The 17,747-nt window shown below is 48.3% G+C and overlaps 1 protein-coding gene across 1 annotated transcript in view; it reads left to right on the top strand.

The window, feature by feature from the left end:
• The window catches only part of SGPP2 (sphingosine-1-phosphate phosphatase 2), a 38,515-nt gene that overhangs the window by 16,320 nt on the left and 4,448 nt on the right, over positions 1 to 17,747 (top strand). Inside the window, exons 3-4 of the mRNA XM_075507365.1 lie at positions 12,176 to 12,355; positions 14,896 to 14,985. Coding sequence (XP_075363480.1) covers positions 12,176 to 12,355; positions 14,896 to 14,985 — 270 coding nt within the window. The remainder of the gene's footprint in view (positions 1 to 12,175; positions 12,356 to 14,895; positions 14,986 to 17,747) is intronic.

Genomic DNA, 17,747 nt, shown 5'->3' with positions numbered 1-17,747 from the left:
TGGTATTTTAAGGATCCTTCTTTGTAATTTTAGGAAATCTTTCTCTTACTCCAATTTCTTCTGCATAACCTGTTCATATAGTTCTGGCTCAGTTGAAATGAGTATGAATCTAATAGGAAGGGGATTGCAGGCTGCAGCGGAATAAACAGGGTGCTTCTGCAGTCACTTGAGGGGAAAAAAAATAAATCAGATTCTCTGTTGAAGGCTAAGACTTAAAAGCATTGATTTTTGTTAACACCAGAGCGTTCTCAAATTAACTGGCTTTCAGCATTGCTTCAGCCTTCACAAATGCAGTTTGGGGTATCCAGAATAATGTATTTCCATTCTGGCACTGAAAACCAGTAGATAACCAGGCACTTCAATCTGGGAATGGCTGTTGTTTTGTCGCTGCCATTGCTCATCTTGGTATCGATCAGATCTTTGCTGCCCAAATAAGACCGTTTTAGAACAAAGAAGGGAGGTAGGAAGCATTTGTGGCAGATGGCAGACCCTGGAGGTTTAGCTGTCAATCTACATTGATTTAAGAAATGGAAGCTTGGTAAAAACTTGGATGTGATATCTAGCTTTGTTTCTTTACAGTGAAGCTTCTCTTTGACTTAGTCAATTCTGGTTAATAATATTCTGTCTTTTGTCCAAATAATATGATGGGAAATAATAAAAACAATCTGAATTGGGTCCTACACTTCAAATGCACCCGGTCTTGGACAGAAGGCATCAGTTGTTCTGTGCCAGTAACCCTAGTCAATACATTTTATAAAGAGAACATGAGAAATAACTTGCAGATGAAATTTAGGAGTAGGTGGACACTGTATAATTAGAGTTGGGTTTTGGCCAGGAGTACACCTACTGCTTCTGGAAACGTGCCACAGGAGATGATAATTGGTAGTCACTGCCTTCTGGGTTTGCATATTGCTCAAAACATGACTCTCTGGAGCTCCTCACATGCCCTGCTGCAGACTTGCCTTGCCTTTACCTTGCACGGAGTCCATCTGAGTACTGGTCAGATCTAGGCTGGTTTAATTAGAGTATTCAAGCATGTGATATTATGATTATTAATATTATTCTTCAAATTAGGGAGTTCTGGAGTTGCATTTTATACTGAAAAGGAGGAGCTGTTTTAAATACACAGGCTTGTGACAATCTGTAGTTAAAAACATTTTAATTATATGTAATTGTGAAATGGCTAAAAATGTCTGTGCAGGCTATATGTTAATGTTATGGCAAGCTCAGCTGGGTGGCTTATTTGCTGGTGAGCAGGCTGTGAACAGGAATCGGCACTCACGGTGCTGTAAGTGGTGTCGGTCTGTCTTAGACACCTTGGTCATGAATGCAACAGCAAAATCAGCTTGGCTGCATGGGAGATGCCAAGGTCTTCAATGTAACAAAGCTGTGCTTTTAACGTACGGGAAGGTTTTTGGCAATAGCGCTGGCAGGACGCCGGTCCGGTGACACCCTGGTGAGCAGGAGTGCAGATCTGCAGGCTATCTGCAATTCAGAGTTTTAAAGAAATGCTTCTGTTTCTGCATGGATGACGATGTGGGGCTGAGAACCAGCCGTGTTAGATAAATCTAAGTGAAAATCTAGGTAGCCTGGTAGTCTCTGACAACAGCTGCCAGTAGAAGGCTGGGAGGAGCACCAAGGGGCAAGTGCAGCACCCGGGCCCCGTCTGCAGAAGGCTCTTGTGCAGCTGGGGAGAGGAGTTGGTATCAAAGGAGATCCATAAGAAGGTAGTAGTAGTTCCCTTTTAACACTGTTTGGTATGAGGAGAGGTTGTTAGTGAAGCTCTTCAGGAGGGAGAGAGAAGGTGGACCAGCAAGGACCTTTTTGTGAGCCTGGTGCCAAGCACACGGGTACGTCGGGAACATACGCCGGTAAAACACGGTCGGCAGGGATGGTCGTGACGAAGGGGGTTAGACCACCGCGTGGGAGAAGTGGGCTTACCCTTGGGCGGTGGAGAAACAGAAAGGTGGTACTGTGTGGTGCTTCCTCTTGTGCTATTGGGGAAATGGTGTGGAAATGTTGGAAGTGACAGAGTCGGGGTCCCAGCATGAATCGGGGGAGTTTCTTCCCTTAAAAATTAAAGCAGTATTGATGCTGTTTACAAGGCCTTCCTGCCATCTTATCTGTCGTAGTTTACGCAGAGCCAGTCCCCCACATTTGAGGGAGATAAATTCGAACTGGAGCAGGGCCAGGGATGATTAGGGAACAGGCTATTTTCTGAGGAGAGACTGAAAGCTTAGATAAGTCCCTAACAAAATGAAGTTGGAGAGAGAATGGGGCTGGCTGTAAACACCAGGGGAAGGAGGGAGCTTCTTAAAATAAAAGTACAGTCGTGAGGAGAAATATGCATAAGACAGTTGTAAATAAGCTAAGTTGAAGCCAAAGGTTGTGAAATAGCTCTAGAAGGGCGGAGGGCGGTAAGAAAAATTACAAAGAGAGTTTATTTCAGCAGCAGCAGAGGAGTGAGCTTGGTGCCCAGGGATGTCTTCTCCAGTCCTGGGTCCCCAAAACTGGCTGCGCGTGGCTTTTTGTTTAGCTGGACAGCTCTGGGAAACGCTGGCTGTGGCCATATCCAGGTGCTTTGGGAGCTTAAAGCAGCACGTTGTGCTTCCACGGTGCCTTTCCTCTGGGGATTCGCAGCATCTATGTAGGCTTTACCTTTCCCTTTACGGATAGACAAGTGACATACCCGCCTGAAACCTCCAATCACGATGCTGGGTCAGTGCCAAAGGTACCCTGGTGTCTTCGCTTCCCTTCTTCAGCTCTTTGAAGTAAACACTCTTGAATCTGCGCAGACGAGGCTTTGATGCCTGTGACTCGCTACTTCAGCCAGGACGTGCAGAGATGCAAAAGAACTTCACGTGAACCAGCCCCTGAATGTACTTCAAATTTACCGCACATCTCGACTCGAGAGGTGAAAGTTCAGTTTGGTTTTTTTAAATCTCTGCACCCCTTCAGGGTTGAAAGCTTTATTTTGGTGTGGAATTTCAGCCTGGAAAAAAATAGTTAACAGTTTCTGCTTGCCACTCAGGATGCTTGGAAATTTTCTTTGTTATTTTTTTCAGGGTGTGTGGATGTAAAATGTACCCACACCTCTTTTAAGCCTAAAAAACTTTAATTTGTACAATATAAATAAGAGCTGGCCAGCGTGGACTTTGTTGGGGCAGGTGTGGAAGCTGTCGGCGTTTGACAGCGATGAGCTGCTGACTCGGGTGAAGGTGGCACCTCCGAAGGAAGGCAGATTTTGGGTGGCTGGCGGTGCCAGGCGGGCACCCGCTGGGCTGCGTCTGTCCCTCCGGGCTCCCCCAGCTGGGGCCCAGGCGGTGCTGGGTCTGAGAAGGTCCTGGGTCTGAATCCGTGGCCATTAAGTTTCCCGTCTTGCTTTTCAGAGGAACAGTTTTCCAAAGGCTGTCAGCATTTAGTTACTTGGGAATGATGAGCCCTGAACTCTGGCTCTCAGAGTAACCGGGGGTTTAATAACCAGCAGGAATTTACCCGCAATCATTATGTGTGGCAATTGAATCCCTGTATGCTGCTTAGAAAACGCACTTTGCAGCAAACTCTGGGTTTAGTGATTCTTGTGTGTTTGTTATTTTTCGTGCTTCTGCAACATTTTGTCAAAACAAGCTTGGAACAGCTGATAAACGTAGTCACTGGAAAGTCAAACTCTTTAAAGCGCCATATATTACACTGCATAAGAACATGTAAGACTGTATTCAGGCATGTAAGTAACTACAAAATGTTGGAATACAAAAATAAATGGTCCATAAAAGAAAATGCCATGTGCAAGATGATAAAGTGTTTATTGAGAAATAATTTTGTACGTGCTGGTAGCCGTACTCTACCCTTGAAGAAAAAGTGCCAGTGAAGCTTTCATAACTGAGACGCTGAATTAAGACACTGCATATCTGATGTCAGTTCGAGACTGCTAAATTTCAGTCAGAATAATTTAAGGTGAAGTTTAAATCTGAAACCTTTTGTATTTCACTAGAACTACGAAGTGTAACAGTTTCTCAGTTTCAAGTGTTAGATGATAAACCAGATCAACATGACAGTAGTTTTTCCTGCTACCAGGAGACTGTGCCCAAATTTCTCTTATTTAGACCTGTCACAAGATAGTCAGCTATCTTACAATTTTTGTCTGAAGCCTTCTTTTAAAGACAGAGTGAACGTCCTAGGATGTTGGTCAGTTATACTTCTGGAGGCACAAGGCTCTCTTGATCGTCTTGTTCTGGTTTTGTTTTTCTGAAGTCTGACTTGAGAGCGCCGAAGTCCTCCCTCCTACGTATGATTTTTTTAAGGAGCTGCCCTGCTGTCTCTTCCCTCCTCCTGTCCCCTGCTGCCCCTTGCCGTGACATCCACGCCGCGCTGCCGCTCGCTGCTGAGCGGCACTGCGTGTGGTGGGCTGGAGACCTGCCTCCTGGATGTGCCGCTCACCTCACGGCCGGCACAACTTGAGTAAGCGTTTGAGCATCCCACCGGCTCAGTGCAAACTTGAACGTCCCGTTGCACCTGACCAAATCCTTGACAAATGTCGTGCAAAGTTCTTGCGCAGCTAGCACAAGGCTGCTGTGTTTTCTGGAAGACGATGACCACGCTGGAGGTGGCAGATCCTCGAGCTCCCCTAGCCAGCCACCCTCTCCCATAAGGTGCGTGTGCCTCAAGGAGGTGCCCAGCCTCGCGGTCGCTGTTGGATGCTGTCCACGTGCAGAGATGCCAAGTGGCTCGGGGAGGGGATGGGGAGCGGGATGCGATCAGAGGGTGGCTTCGGGCCCCCCAGCCTCGGGGTGCCTGGGGCTCTGCGGGGTCGTCCACCTGGGCTGCCACCAGGGCAAAAGGCCAGCAGTGCTGCCCAGCGACTTCCATGGTTATTTCCCTGAAGCCAAACCTTAGTTCTTGGCGTTGACTTGGGGGTAGCAGGAGCAACTCCAGAAGAACATACTCTTCCTCACTCTGCTCCTCTTTCACTGTGAACCAAGTGATGCTCGAGGGGCACAGTCACAGCTATTATCTGTTGCAGTGTTATCTGTTCACTTAAGCCTTAGTTGGGGGATGCTGCGAATAGAAGCTGTGAACAGTGCAGACTGGATGCTTGGTTTAATTTCCGTACGGTGAATCAAAATTACACCTGTCTTGACAACCACAGAAGATAGCTGGCACTGTCAGGATGCAGCCTTTGCTGCTGCTTGACTAATCTCCTGCAAATGCCCGTTTATTAATAGTGCATCCTTATTTTTTTTCCCCTCTTTCCAATGTTCCCGATGTGTTCCATCACTCCTATCAGCACACAGAGATTATGATAAAAACAAAAGCAACATCACTTTCAAACTGTAAATTTCCTTTCTGGGAAGATGACAAATACTATTGCAGGGCAAGGTTTCTAGAGCCAGGTTATAGAGTTTCTGTTTTGGAGCCAAAACAGCAGATTCAAAATCAGGCTGCCACAGTGTGAGTCTCGGGGAAGAAGTTGCCAATGCTATTTGACCCCACATCTTCTCTAGAATTTAATCTTGTCCTTTTAATAGATCAATAGTGCGGATGGGAGAGCTGCAACATCAGAAGTTGAAAATAAATATGTTCTGGTTCACCTTTGTTAGCTGGAATATTACAGAGTGCAAGAAGAATTGCTCCTCCCCACCTTTGCACGCCTGAGGGACTGTTGCATGTGTCCGTCCCCGTGCAGAGGTTGTGGCAGAGGAGGGATGACCGGTGCACAAAGAGGATGTGCCACACCTGCAGCACTGGGCCTGTTTCCTAAAACCTGCCAGATTCAGGGTCTGGGCAGCTGCCATGTAAATGTTCCAAAGGGGAAATCGTGCCTTGAGGCACCAGTCCCATGCTTCTGCGTGTGGAGCTGGCTCGGCTGTGTTTATCTATGTGCCTTCATACATGTCTGCACTGTGGTGGTAAATATGTGCAGTTCTCTTGCTTCCTGCTACAGAAGTGCTGCCCACAGCGATTGCGAGAGTAGTGAGGGAGAACCGTTGAAAATGCCAGGCAACACCTGCAGGTGAGCAAACCCACTTCTTAAATTATTGAAGCAATACTGGAGTTTTGCGGATGTCGAGGAGCCGTGTCACTCTATGGGACTTTGATGCCCACAGGGAGGGGAACAGCCCCTCACCCCAGAGGGAACCCCCACAGATGTTGGGACAAATGCATTGGCACTTGGACCTATGTGGATGCCAGTGCATCAAGTTTGATTTGTCATTGTTCGCTAAAGCAAGATCTGTTAAAACACAAAGATAGATTTCTCTTGTTTACCCCAATACAAAGCCCCAGGTGAGGATGTATTTTTGGAGATGAACCATAGATATGACTCAGAGCCAAGGCAGAGGAAACTCAGAAAAAGGCTGTTGTGCTGCCAGTAATTGCTAATTACACTTGTGTAGTAAGATGTAATGCTGTTGACCCATAGTGGCAATAAAGCTTTGCCTTTCCTTCACCTGATGCATTGGCTCCAAAGGATTGCTGTTCCCGTCGCGCAGCCCAGGCCGCCCCAGCAGTATGGTAGGCAGCAGAGTTTGAGGAAAGTCTTTGTTTTTAAGTTCCTTACAGCACTACAGAAAAAACCTTTGAGAGGGGGAACAAGTGTGTACAAGTAAGAAGTCTTTACCTAAGTAATTTTTAAATGCTTCTTGCATTTGTTGTAAGGATTTAATTCTGAAGGCTTCAGTCATCTGCGTAGCACTGGAAATTCAGAAAATCCCAAACTGAATAATGGTGGTGTGGGCTTGGGATTAGAAAAATGCCCCCGTGTATCAGGCTTGCTGCCTTGGCCCACCTGTTCAGCCTGTGCAGTTATAAATGCGGGACCCTGGGGAGGGACGGCAGCTTCGGCGCAGCCTGTGCCGCGTTGCGTTCCCAGCACAACCGCAGCGTGCCGAGCTGATGCGGTAGCACCTGGCGGTGCAGAAACAGCAGAGGCTGGTTCAACTCTGAACCGATTAGAGTAGCCCTACCCTAGATTTCAAGCGTGGCTCAGTAAGCCAGGCTGCTTACTGCTTCACCGCGGAGCAGAAGAAGACATGGGTAATATATTCCCTTGCAGTGCAGGGCAGGAGCCCTCGGGAGGAAAAGCCTGCCTCGCCTCGCCCTGGGCTCTCCTCTGCCTGCGAATGCAGCTCACGGGTTCAGCTGCGTAAATGAAGCGCCCGGTTTGTTTCACCCAGGCAGAGCGGCGGCAGGGGCCGCAGGAGCTGTGCAGCCCGCAGCAGAGCAGCACACAGCCAGGGAGCTCCCGGGGCAGGGAGGAGCGGCAGCCGCAGCCCCGCGGCCACGGGCCACGTACGCGTGGCTTTGGAAGAAGGGGCTGGGAGGATGCGTTTTATTTCCTACACCTCCAGCTGGTGCTGCTGTGTCACTGTCAAGTGATGTTACAAATATGAGGGAGCTGACGTAACTTCCTGAGGGTCCCCACCGTGGCAGCGGTATGTGAGCAGCTTTTCCTTATGTGTGCATGTGTGTGCGTGCGCACCTCAACACAGAAGGGAAAGCGACATTTCCCTGCGTTGTGCGTGGGCACGGTTGTTGCTAGTGACTCCTCCACCGCACCTCTGCTCCCGTGCCGTGGTCCCCCTTGCTTTTGCCATCATTTCTTTAGTAAGGACTCACATTGTGGCATTTGTCACAACCGTAGCTTGTAGGGCTTGCAAATACAGAGGCAGAGCAGAGTGCCTTTGCCTCCCCTAACAGGGCACTCCCGTGGGAAACTGGTGAGGGTCTGGGAGCGAGGGCTCCCCGTACAGACCTGTCTGATGCCCAAGGGCATCACTTTGCTTCTGCCCAGGTTTGGGCCCCTGCTTGTGGGTGTCCAGTGACCCGGGAAGGCTGCGGTGCTGACCTGTGGTGCTTTTCCCTTTTCCATCCTTGAACTCCAGCTCCCTTCTCTCCCTGCCAGCCTGAGCAGCCCCCCCTCATTTGCCAACACATCTCTGTAAGTCGCATGTGAAACGGTTAAGTTTCATTTTGGAAAATTTGAACAGTCTGAGGTACGTGGTAGTTAGAGTTGCTCCCGTCAGCTTTCACAGTAAAGGGAATTAGCCATGCCCATCCCATCAACTTTTGTGAAATCCCAACTAAATTCCCGTACATTTCTGTGTAGTTATCTGCTCCAGCTAATTGTGTCCTACACAATCCGTCACGGCTTTGACTTTGTGGCTTCAGTAATGGAAAAGTCTCCAGGTTCAGACAAATTCCCCATGCAGAGACAGAGGTACTTATTAATGTGCAAATTAAAGTTATTTATGCTGAAGATGTCTGCAAACTGTTTTCCACCAGAACTGCAGAAAATTCAGTTGATCTGTGTCACTCGGATGGAGTGGAAGAGAGCCTGTGCTAGAAATAAACACAGAAGAATAGCATCGAGAGCTGTAATATAGCACTCTAGGTAGGCAAAAAAAGTCAGCAAAGTAGGAATGAAGCAAACAGAACAATAAAGCATGAAGAAATTATTTGCTTCAAGGTTTCTTTTCTTTGCCATGCCTACAAGACAGCAAATGGTGTCTGGTCACTCAGTGTTTAAGGGCCTGTTCCGTCTTCTCTCCAATGTTCAGCTTTGGGCCTGGAGACCCATCGGGTGGAAAAGTCCATGAGCTTATAAAGACTTTTGGAATGGGTTTTATTTAAATCTTAGGTGAATATGGTTTGAGTCTAGCTCCTCCTTCCTCCCTAAATCTTCCCAGCCTGTGTGAAGAAAGGGGAGCTGCCTGAAGCCCAGCACTGCAGGCTTGAGGCATCACCCTGCTTTAGACTTTGAAATGCATAAACTTGTTGCTACAAGGTGACAAGCTCCTGGGTCAAGCCTTAACCTACCCTCCCCTGTCTGTCTGTCTGAAGCTGTCACGAATGTGCTGTTTGGCTTACCTAAGCTAGGCTGGAAATCACAGCAAAATTACCCAGTCCTGTGGACTTAAGCGTCCCAAGTTACTTGCTGGTCTGGGCTTGGGGTAATTTCTGCCCATGCTAAATTTATTCCAGGGCCATCAAAGATTTTTGGCATTGCACAAATAGGTAATTCAAGTCAAGTGTAGGTGAGGCTTAGCTCTGTGTTCATCTTTAGCCTGTACCCCATGCTCATCTCTCCATCTCCCTCTCCTTTCTAGTGCTTCAGTGCTTATGGTTCACAATGTTTATTACAGGGGTTTTCTCATCTGCTAGGTTGAAAAAAAAGCTCATAACAGGCCAAAACTTTCAGGCTGCTTGCTTTCTTTCCTGGGACTGTTAGAGTGTAAATCCAAAATGACAGAGAAATAAGATCAGGAAATAATGAAAAGTGGCTTAAGACAGGATATGCCAGTTAACCACGGCAGATACCTACCATCCTCAGAAGATGAGAGCTGCAGTAGAGTGCAATTCAGGTATATCCTGCAATGAAATAGAATGCTGTGTTTCTGCAAAACGCTTGTCATGTAGTGACTGCATCGGCAGTGGCCTCCCACTTTTTTTTTTTTTTTTGCTATTTGTGGCTGAGCTCTGGGAGTTTGTGCCTGGTACACTCACAGGGGTACTGCCCTCAGTCGCCAGCCGTGTGATGGTCCCTGGCAGGACTGGCTGATGCTCTGGGCTGGGCTGGGGAGGGATGCGCAGGTCCCAGCTGGTGCTCTGCCTGCCCCGCTCCGTGCTGCGGGGCCGTCTCCCCGGGGAGGGCACCCCTCTGCCCACCACAGGCAGATCTGGCAGGAGCTCTGGGCTGCTTGCTGTGCCGTGCTGCGAGCCGGAGAGCCCGCGCGGGGCCTGGGCAGTCCTGGGTTCCTCCAGGAACCTGTGTTCCTCCTGTGTCCGCTCCTTGTGAGCAGCGCATGGGGAGGCAGGCGAACCAGAGCAACACCTTTGCTGGGTGGCTTTTAGCAATGGTGCGCTTGTCAGCTTTCACCTTCTCGGGGAAGGCTGCCAGTTCGGCTGATGGGGGATGTTTTACTGCACCCACAACTGCCGCTTCTGCCAAATAATCCAGGACATTGCATGTAAAACCACGTGCACGGCACGCAGATAAGCTAAAGGCAAAGGTTGGCGCTTCAGAGGGCGGTGCGTAGTCTGAACGTATCCTGGACTTCCCTTCATATTTTATGGAGGTTGTCTTGCCTCTCATTACTGTACGTGTCTATACAATATGTGTTTTTAAAACATATAAGGGTCAGAATTTAATCTGGCATGCCAGGAAGGAAGGTATTGTGAGGATGCCTGGTATTTTTGCTTACCCATACCACCTCCAGCATTCAGCCTGTTTTTCACCATCAGAGGAGTCCTAGCATAGCCTTCATTTCAAAGATGACTCATTTCCCTTTCTGTAATACTCTTACGTACTAGTGCTAATAATACTTCTACAAGTGGAAGCCATTATTTTAGAGGACTGCTGATAAACTGGCTTGTCCTACCTTGTCTCTCAGATGGTATAATGAATGGTAGCCTCAATATTTTATGTTCTGTTGGAGAGAGTAATTTTGCTTTCAACCCTGGAATTTAATTAACATCCAAAGATGTGCCTGCATCCGTTTGGAAACTGGTGGCGTTAACCTAATAAACCCACACAGTGGTTTCTTTAAGACTCTTGTACCTTGAGCCTTTGTTTACTGTGAACAGTCCAGGCAGGGTATTTGCTGACTGCCCTATGCCCGATATATCAGGGTGAAGCAGGAGCAGCCAGGTGTGCCACAGGCGGTGCCGGTAATAAGGCGGTGATGTGATGCACGTGATGAGGGATAAAGGATGCAAAGGCAGCAGCAGTCACTTCTCCAGGCTCTGGTCTGGCTGTAAGCCTAGCACTCCCTGCGGCATGCCGTTTGCTGTAGGGAGAGGGGGATGAAGGAATGTGACATTTTGGCTTTTTCCTGGTCACGATTTGTGAATCCTGAATCCTGATGTCTGTCTTTTAATGTGAAGCCATTTTTTAGGTGGCTGGTGGGAGAGAGAGGGATGCAGTGTGGCTGGTGACAACTGTGGCAGTGGATGATCATGTTGCTGTTCTGGCATATGGCTAACACCAGCATGGGAAGGGTGTTATTTTAAGACCCCTCCTTTGCTAGTGGAAGCGTGAGAAGCAGAACAGCGAGCTGTCTCGCACAGCAACTGAGCTTTTATGGCAGACGTCAGTTAACCTGATTTTTGTATTTAAAAAAAAAAAAAAAAAAAACAAAAACGAAAAAAGGTGTGCTTTGTTTTGTGGAGCTTCCTTTGCATATGTCTTGCTGCACTGTCCAAAGGAAGGATAGGGTCAACAGAAAGCAAATTCATCCTCCAGGCACAGCCTGGGTGATTTTTGTTCACAGCCTTCTCACTGTGGATGCTGAGAGCCTGTTGCCTTTGGGAACGGGGTGCCGAGGAGCAGAGGATGTCAGCATGGCGGGTGCCCAGGGCACTGCTGGATGGGCTGCACCTCTCAGGGATGCTGGTCAGCTTTGCCTCTTGCCTCTGCTTCCCATTGCTACTGCTTGCAGCGACCTGAGAATACAACGTTTCCCCCAAAATCACTGCACTGCAGTGCTCAGTAGCTAATTCACGGAGCCCTTGCTTAAACCTCTGGTGTCCCAAGCAGGGCACAAAAGCCCTTTGTTGTTAGGGAGTTAGGCAGGAGAACTGGTAATTTATGTTGCTCATCCAGTTTTCTCTCTGCTGCCTGCCCAAGGATGCCAAGGTTATTATTTAATAGCCGCACTGGTGGTGCGTCCCAGGGGGGTTCCTGCAGCACCTCGTGCGGTGGGTGGAGTGGGAGCTGCTGGGAACGGGAGAGCTGGTGCTGCCCTCGGAGAGCTGCTGCGTGGAGCTGGGAGGGACGCGGCTGGGCAAGGTGGTGATTTGAAGGTGGTGGCAGAAAAATTTCTCTTATACCTGTTTGCTTTGCAGGAGAGGGGTTGTAAGGCATAGGGAGGAATCTTAAACTTCTCTAGCGTGGGGTGGAGCCAGCTGTCCGCCTCACACCATCCTGTATTGCCGCATCTCGTCAGCAAACCCTCCTTTTGGTGCCACTTCTGATCAGGTTCCAACATGGTGCAGCAAAACCGCTGCTTCCTTCGCTGACCGGGATAATGGAAACCCCTTTCATAATTCAGGGGATAAATTCTGCGCTTGGGGTGGTGGATTTTGCAGGAAAAAGCGCAGGAATAGAGGTGGTTCCCAGGTGGGCGGAGTGGGGGTTGCCCATGCTGACTGACAGCCCAGTGGCCTTTCCTCTCCCCAGATAGTGATGTACATAGGCCAGGTCTCCAAGGACATCCTGAAGTGGCCTCGGCCCCTCTCGCCACCTGTCGTCAAGCTGGAAATGAGGACGAATGCAGAGTACGGGATGCCTTCCACCCACGCCATGGCAGCCACTGCCATCTCCTTCTCCTTTCTCATTGCAACCATGAACCAGTACAAGGTAGGGGGTACTAAAGAAAAAATTAAAAATAAAAACAAAAATTAAAAAACCAAAAGTATGTGTCTGCTTCCAGCAAGCTACAGAAAACTAGCAAATCCAAAGCTGTTGCCACTTCCAGAGGAGCTCTGTATTTCTTTTCACCAATGTGTATTTTTCCCTGTTGTTACCCATAGCTGGCCAATAATAGACACAAGAAGAAATTTAGTGGAAATCTCCTTTCTTTAGCACAAACCCCGCTCAGAGCTGCGGGCGGGCGGGCTGCGCTGCTCTGCCGTGGTTTGGCGGGTTCGCTGTGTTTTCACGTGCGGGGTGACCGTGGAGGGAGCCGCGCTGCTCCTGCGGAAGATGCCCAGCATCAGCGTTTCGTGCTCGCCCCGTGCCCACTAAGCTGACGCTGCATGTCAGGAAACGCCGGCTCCCAGGGAAACCAAAGGAGCTCTGTGTCGCTTGGTTTTTGTATGATGCGGGAAAAGCCTCCTTGGAAATCCCCTGGCTCTAACCTGTGTTGGACTAATAGCGTACAACACAATTAGAGAGCCTGTTTGTCAGAGAAGTAACAGCAATCTCACTGCACTGGAGCTGTAGGCTGCTTGGGGATATCTCAATTATTTTTCCCAAACCTTCAGCCTTTTATCTTTCGAAAAGGTTTGTTTCCCGGAAACTCATTTCTCCGTGATGATTATTTTCATTTCATTTTATGAATCCAAACACGTGTTTCCTGTACTCTAGCAATAATAACTTCCTGGCTGCATCGTATTTAAGCGTGTTTCTCAGCCCTCTCAAGGGTATTTCAAAGATAAACCCATGTAACCAAGAGGGCTCGCGGTATGGCCGGGGGCTCTCGCTGTCGCAGTGTCCCTGGGTGTCCTCTCCGCAGTGCCAGCGTGCGTGCAGGGACAAAAGGTGGTCACTCGTTTGATGAAAGGTGCTGTGTCCTGGGGCTGTAACTCATAGAAACGGAGATCTCCGAATTAATTTAACTTCCAGACTCATCCGGTCCCGGGTGTGAAGCAGTGGGCTTTGCTGCTGCCCACAGTGCAGGGATGAGTGAGCAGGTCAGTGGTTCCCAAAGCTGTGCTGCCAGCCCCCTGCTCCCCGGGAATTGCATGGTAACTGGTCGGAGCAGCTTGGCAGTGGGATGGGGACGGGGAGGAGGAGCCGTAAGGTAGGATATTTGTCAGCCCCGGAAGGCCAGATCCATCCCATGTGTCAGATCTGCCAAAAAGACCTGGTCAGCAGCACTTTCTCCTCCTCCTCCTTGATTGATAAGCTACCAGTGGGACACGCAGCTCTTCACAGGCTGTCTCGTACTTCTTGGAAACTGCCATGAAACAATAAAGCTGCTGTAAAATAATTAAATGATTTAATTGCCTCTATTAAGAAGGAACAGTCTACCAGTACATTATGCTGCTATCTTCTAAAGCTGCCCTAGTCATCAATTACCGATCTGGACTAGCTCCCAGGCTGCCTGCTGAGGGGGGAGTAAAGTGGGCGTAAATCCTCTGAAGGCTTAGAGAAGTGAGGAGAAAATAGCGTTTTATGCACTGGGAGTGACATCTGCAGCCGGGTCTGAGCTCTCTGTTCCGGAGTACGCCAGGGGGAGGGGGTCAGAAGCGAGTTGTTATGCTTAAAATTTCCACAGACGCATTTTTGCGCTGACCTATGGCCACCCTGGTCAGTCATCAGCTTCTCAGCAGTAGATGGAGAGTTTGTGTCAAATCGGGTGAATTAATTTCATTTATTTATATTTTGGGTTGGTTTATTTTTTTCAGAAAAATGTCCCTTACAGACTGAAAGGAGCCCACCAGCCCACTCGGTTTCAGGATTTGAATGAATGGATTAAGGGCTAATTTGTTAAGCTTATTTTTTAGCGAATGTGTGGGGTTTTTTTCCTTTTTAAACGTTGATTTATTTCAACACTTCTTGCCATGTTGATAGGCAACTCAGAGAGGGAATTAAGCAAAGCCAGCTTCATAAGAAGATGATTAAACCTGAAGTGTCACAGGGAAGAGCGGTCCTGACTGCTCTAATAGCTGGACTGTGGTTTCAGCCCAGACATTGATTTTCCCATCCCAGCCCGCTGCTTGAGAACTATTGATCACGTTTCTGGTCACGTGGCTATCGTGTTCCCCTCAGGTGATCTGAGGCTGCAGTTCAACCTCGGGCATCGCTTGTACAACATGCTGTGCCTTTTTCCCTTAAGGTCTTTAGCACCAACATGGATTTTGCAGGTAGATATTGTGGGGAACAGCTCTGCAAATGCCATCTATTGCCCAGGTTTCCCCACGCTAAGGCTAGACCTTTGCAAAAGCGGGCACGAGAGATAACGAAACAACCTTCCAGCAGGATTGCACGTTGGCTGATGTGAGGTCTTGTTTCGGGTCACGTTAATCTCTTTGGGAAAGTACAGCTCAGGAGCCGTTTCCCAACAGAAGATCCTTATGTCAGTCCGGCTGCTTGGATGTTTTATTTCGGATATATGTTGATGTTAAAGCGGGTAACGGTGTAACACGTGTATTTATTTTTTTCCCTTTTCACAGTATCCGTTCGAACTAGGCCTGGCAGCAGCCTTTGTGTTCTCGACGCTGGTGTGTCTCAGCAGGCTCTACACGGGGATGCACACGGTGCTGGTAAGGCTGCCCTGCGCCGCCCCGTGCCGCTCGTGCCTCCAGTGACTCCCTGCAGTGCTTTCCTACAGCGCTTCCCATCTCCCACTCTGCAGGCGATGCACGTCCTGCCTTGGCCATGCCGCTGCAGGAATATAGGAGTCACGCCGCTAAATTTCAGGCTGTACATTCAGAGGCAGCTGTGAGGAAACCCTCAGGCTATTGCTATTCGAATCCGCAGGGGAATTATTTGTACCACTAGGGAAGCAGCAGTGCGTGTGGGTTGAGGAGCCAGGTGAGGTCGGTGTGGCATCCGAATTGTGGTTCTCTATTTTGAAATTTTAATTGTGAGGAATGCACGTGGGCAACTGACGCTGCTCTTCAGCTAAGCCTTTTGTGCAATAGTATCACTGTTGTCGGCGAGAAGTACTCCGGGCTGGTTTAGCCTGGGAGTGTCAGGGAAGGAATAGCAGGTGGGTGAGTCACGCCGGCGACCAGCGGAGAGCGGAGGAGAGGGTAAAACGTGACAAGTGAGCTGCCCTCGGGGAGCTGGCGGACAGCATGTCTCCTCTTACCATACAGGGACATGGCACTTGAAAAAATATTATGACAAGCTTCTTGTTTTCAGCCGGTAGGAAATTTATTCTTAAAGGATTGAGATGCACAAATACTTTGCTCAAAAATAATCATCAAATATCTGTGGCTTTGTATGACAGACTTGTTGGGCACAGTTGTCTAGAAATGTCAGCCGTGCTTTAAGAACAGATTTCAGTGTGACTTTGATTAGGCAGTAGCTGGTTCCTTCCTGACGAGAGGAAACGTTATTGATCTGCTATATATAATGGTCAGAGGGGTAGTCCAACTGCCTAACCGTGGATAAAAACTCCTAGTTACTTCCCTGCAGGAGTTTGATACGCATTGTTTGTTGGTTGCATATGCATAAATAATTTCATTTTTTTACTAAGTAATAATTATGTTTGTAATAAGGAGACTTGATGACTGTAAGAAAGGGAGCCCTTGTGAGATGAAGGTTATCTATAAAACATAGCTTGACCTTCCCTTCCAGGCCTGGTGGATCAAAACAATATCTTAAATTGAAGCTGGAGACACCCTTTCTTGACTAGTGACCTTAAGTCAATCAGTACATTCTTCACATACTTCCCTTGCTGGTCCATCATAACGAAAGACTCCTCTAAATTTAGATGGATTTTAGGATAAAGAATAAGTCCTTTGTGCTTTTGACACAGTAAAAAAGGGCTTTACAATAAAAAAAGCTCCTTAGTTGAACTGTGAGCAACGCTGCCTTTCAAAAGGGCAAACGTACTTCGCTGGGGTCTTCATCCCATGCGTGCCATGGTGGGGACGGAGCTGGGGAAACGCCTGATGACCGCAGCTGCCCAAATGCAACCCCTGTTGTGCCATCCGTCCCACCTGCAATGACAGGTTCTGGTGTCCCACCTGCAATGACAGGTTCTGGCATCCCACCTGCAATGACAGGTTCTTTCGGGGAAGAATTGCGGTTCAGAGACATTTACCACACTTTAGGGGACGGCTCCCACCCTGAGCTGCTCCAGATACTGCAGGGCCGAAGCACAGCGGCCCCTCAGCCAAGCCACCAGCCAAAACAGCCTCTATCTAATGAATTCTTAACTGAGGTCTTAATAGGAAATGAATACTGACAGGATATAATTATGTATTAAGCAATCATAATATTTTACTAAAGCAAATGAATGGGTAAAATATGCCCACGGACTTAGTGTAACTGAATTTTTCCCATTTGAGGAACCAGAAAAGGAGTGGCAAGGTGGTTGCACCATGCTTTGCTACAGCCGTAGCTCAAGCTCCAGTGCGGGGCCTCGTCTTCTGTAGCCTCAGCTCTACAAACCAGTCTGTATTTCAGCATTGCTGGCATTGCTTTTGGATCAGGAGCGGCCTCAAAAAGCACAGTCATGTCAGTAGAAGAGACGTTACCATTAAAGACCTTCTGGAGAGGCAGTAAACTGCCTCATTATATCCCCTATCTGCATCGTTATAGCTGTATCAGAATGAATACTATGCTTAGGAAAAAGGGAATAAACACCCGCTGCCTGGGCTGTTACCAGCAGAGCATCACCCAGCTAGAGAGGGGGGTGGAAGCAATACACTCGCGCTGCTGAGAGATAATTTAATTACAACAATCCACCTTCACCACCTCAACAGAAGAACATCCCGTGTGCGTGGAGAAGCAGGGGAAAGGCAGGGTCCTTCCTTTTAGGTCTTAAATGATGGAGTCTGAGGAGCTGGGGAAGTGGGAATCTGGAGTTACCTGGAAAGGGCAAAGTGAAAATTTGGACACATTTTGAAGCAGAAAATCTGTAATTTTGTAGAGGTTATTTTTAAGGAACAAAATGCAATTGGAGACAATAGGACTGGGGGGTTTTGTTGTTGTTTGCTTTTTTCCCCAGACAATTGTATTTTAGAAAATATCCCATCTTAAAGCTTTGGCCCGAGTTTTGATCCCTGTCTCAGTGAGATGAACAAGTTTTGCTGTCTCAGTGTTGCTGGAACACATGGGAGTCATCTCATATTTGAAACGATGAGCGATGGTGTTCGTGTGGGCGCACAGTATTCCCAAAAGATGCGAGCAAGATCACTGCAAATCGTATTGGGAAGCACTTCATCAGCCGAGGGCAGTCCCCAAACCGGGGGCGAGGAGGGGAGGCTTTTAGCCTTCTTTTAACCCTTCAGGGCCAGCTGTAGGAATTTCTTAATGCGCCAAGCTAACGGGTTTGGCGTTGTCTGTGGAG

The sequence above is a fragment of the Mycteria americana genome, chromosome 7, assembly GCF_035582795.1.
Source record: "Mycteria americana isolate JAX WOST 10 ecotype Jacksonville Zoo and Gardens chromosome 7, USCA_MyAme_1.0, whole genome shotgun sequence".
In the NCBI taxonomy this organism is placed as follows: domain Eukaryota; kingdom Metazoa; phylum Chordata; class Aves; order Ciconiiformes; family Ciconiidae; genus Mycteria; species Mycteria americana.
This window is presented reverse-complemented; position numbering and strand designations above follow the sequence as displayed.